Source organism: Oncorhynchus clarkii, chromosome 16 (genome assembly GCF_045791955.1).
Source record: "Oncorhynchus clarkii lewisi isolate Uvic-CL-2024 chromosome 16, UVic_Ocla_1.0, whole genome shotgun sequence".
Classification (NCBI taxonomy): domain Eukaryota; kingdom Metazoa; phylum Chordata; class Actinopteri; order Salmoniformes; family Salmonidae; genus Oncorhynchus; species Oncorhynchus clarkii.
In genome coordinates this window covers 74,768,254-74,770,798 of record NC_092162.1, presented here as the reverse complement: position 1 = coordinate 74,770,798, position 2,545 = coordinate 74,768,254, and the positions used below count along the sequence as shown (strand labels likewise).

Below are 2,545 nucleotides of genomic sequence, written 5' to 3'. Positions count from 1 at the left end.
CCCCCCCAGCCACTGCAGGTATGAGAAGGAGAGGGTGTGTGTCGCAGAGGTGATGAAGCATCTGTTGACTGCCGGAAAGCCCATCACCCTGTTACCCTCAAGACTGCTTCCATCTCAGGGAAGACACTGGCCTGAAGACACTGGCCCTCTGATAGGCAGCTGAGGTCTACCGTTCTGTGGATCTTCTCACCTGGACAGAGGGCTTGGATCTAACACTCCTGGACTAGACTTACCGGGAGGGGCCTACCCTGGTCTATACCTCCTGTCCTCCCTCTCTCTGGAACCTGTATTAAAGGTCTAGGTCTCTTGGACTAGTCTACCCTGGTCTACACCTCTAGTCTTCTGAGTGTCCTGGGATGTGTTTTAAGGACCAGGGTCTAGGTGTACTTGCAGCAACAGTAGTATTAGTATTAGTAGTAGTAGTGGCAGCAGTATAAGCAGTTGTAGTAGCCCCCCCCCCCCCCAGCAGTAGCAGCCATGGAGGCAGCTCTAGTGGACTTTGAGAGTCTGGACGACATAGACAGAAGTCTGGAAGATGAGCTGGGTAACACAGACAACCCTGATGAGACCACAACCCTGACGGTCGACATGCTCCACGAAAACTGCTCCATCCACGGCTCCCACCACCTCCTTTCCCCTCAGCCCAACCTCACATCCACTCCCCAGCACCACTACCCCTCCGAACACTCCTCCCACAGGAGGAATACCTCCCCCTGCCCGTACCCCTCCCCCAATACTCTGGATGTGCCCCAATCACCCGTCATGCCACCCCACAGCAGGAGGGGGCGTCCTAGCTGTGCCAGCATGATCTCCAACTGGAAGTTGCTGCTGAGTAGCGAGACCCATATGCAGAGCGAGACCATCTTCAGCCGGTTGGCTAAGGAGTGCTGCGAGGATGTGTTCGTGGACAAGACAGGTCTAGACGACGGAGACCAGAAGGTCATCATCAACATCGCCGGGCTACGCTTCGAGACACAGCTCAAAACCCTCGACCAGTTCCCTGAGACCCTTCTGGGGGACCCTATGAAGAGAATGGACTACTTTGACCCCATGAGGAATGAGTATTTCTTCGACAGGAACCGGCCCAGCTTCGATGGCATCCTGTACTACTACCAGTCAGGAGGGAAGATCCGTCGGCCGGCCAACGTTCCACTGGATGTGTTTGCTGATGAGATCGTCTTCTATGAGCTGGGGAGCGACGCCATGGAGCAGTTCAGAGAGGACGAGGGCTTCATCAAGGAAGTGGAGATCCCTCTCCCGACCAACGAGATATACCGGCAGTTTTGGCTGCTGTTCGAGTACCCCGAGAGTTCCAACGCGGCACGCGGCGTGGCGCTGGTCTCCGTGTTTGTCATCGTTATCTCCATCATCATCTTCTGTATGGAGACGCTGCCGGAGTTCAGGGATAACACCCTGGACCCCGTCTTACCCACCACCGTCACGCATCTGATGCCTTTCAATGGGAACCTATCGTTGGGCGGCCTCGGGTCCTTGTTCCCGCCCTCGCCCACACCCAAAACCATCACCTCCACATTCTCCGACCCGTTCTTCATCATCGAGACGGCCTGCATCGTCTGGTTCTTCTTTGAGCTGGTTGTGCGCTTCGTGGTCTGTCCCTCCAAGAGCAACTTCTTCCACAACCTCATGAACATCATCGACATTGTCTCCATCATCCCGTACTTCGTCACCTTGGTAACAGAGCTGGTCACCACCCCGGACCAGAACTCCAGCCAGAACATGTCCCTGGCCATCCTTCGTATCATCCGCCTGGTCAGGGTATTCAGGATCTTCAAGCTGTCCAGACACTCCAAGGGGCTCCAGATCCTGGGCCAGACCCTGAAGGCCAGCATGCGGGAGCTGGGCCTGCTCATCTTCTTCCTCTTCATCGGAGTCATCCTCTTCTCCAGTGCCATCTACTTTGCTGAAGTGGACGAGCCCAGCACACAGTTCGTCAGCATCCCTGATGGCTTCTGGTGGGCCGTGGTCACCATGACTACGGTGGGCTATGGGGACATGTGCCCGATCACCATGGGCGGTAAGATGGTGGGGACGCTGTGCGCCATCGCTGGCGTGCTGACCATCGCCCTACCCGTCCCCGTCATCGTGTCCAACTTTAACTACTTCTACCACCGGGAGACGGAGGCAGAGGACAAGCAGCCAATGGCTGACGCAGCAGAGCTGGCCATGAAGGCCTCAGGAGAGAGTAAACATGGGAGTAGCACCTCTCTGAACAAGACCAACGGGACCTGGCAGGGTGACAAGTTCACTGGCCTCTGAGATTTACAGAGACTGACCGGTCCACTGTAGAAGAGACAATGTGTGACAGAGAGACACAGATAGACTGACCTGTCCACTGACTGGGGCAGATAGATATAGACTGATCTATCCACTGACTAGGGCAGATAGATATAGACTGACCTGTCCACTGACTGGGGCAGATAGATATAGACTGACCTGTCCACTGTGAGGACAGAGAGATATAGACTTACCTGTCCATTGTCTGGGGCAGAGAGCTATAGACTGACCTGCCCACTGTCTGGGGCAG

General features: G+C 55.6%; 1 protein-coding gene across 1 annotated transcript; it reads left to right on the top strand.

The window, feature by feature from the left end:
- The first annotated feature begins 477 nt into the window (after positions 1-477).
- On the top strand, positions 478-2,277 carry LOC139367800 (potassium voltage-gated channel subfamily A member 10-like). Its single transcript, XM_071106138.1, has one exon. It carries the CDS (start codon positions 478-480, stop codon positions 2,275-2,277), a length of 1,800 nt encoding a protein of 599 aa, XP_070962239.1.
- Positions 2,278-2,545: the final 268 nt, after the last annotated feature.

Excerpts from the sequence above, each read along its gene's own strand:
- LOC139367800 (XM_071106138.1), top strand. The coding sequence starts at position 478 with ATGGAGGCAGCTCTAGTGGACTTTGAGAGTCTGGACGACATAGACAGA.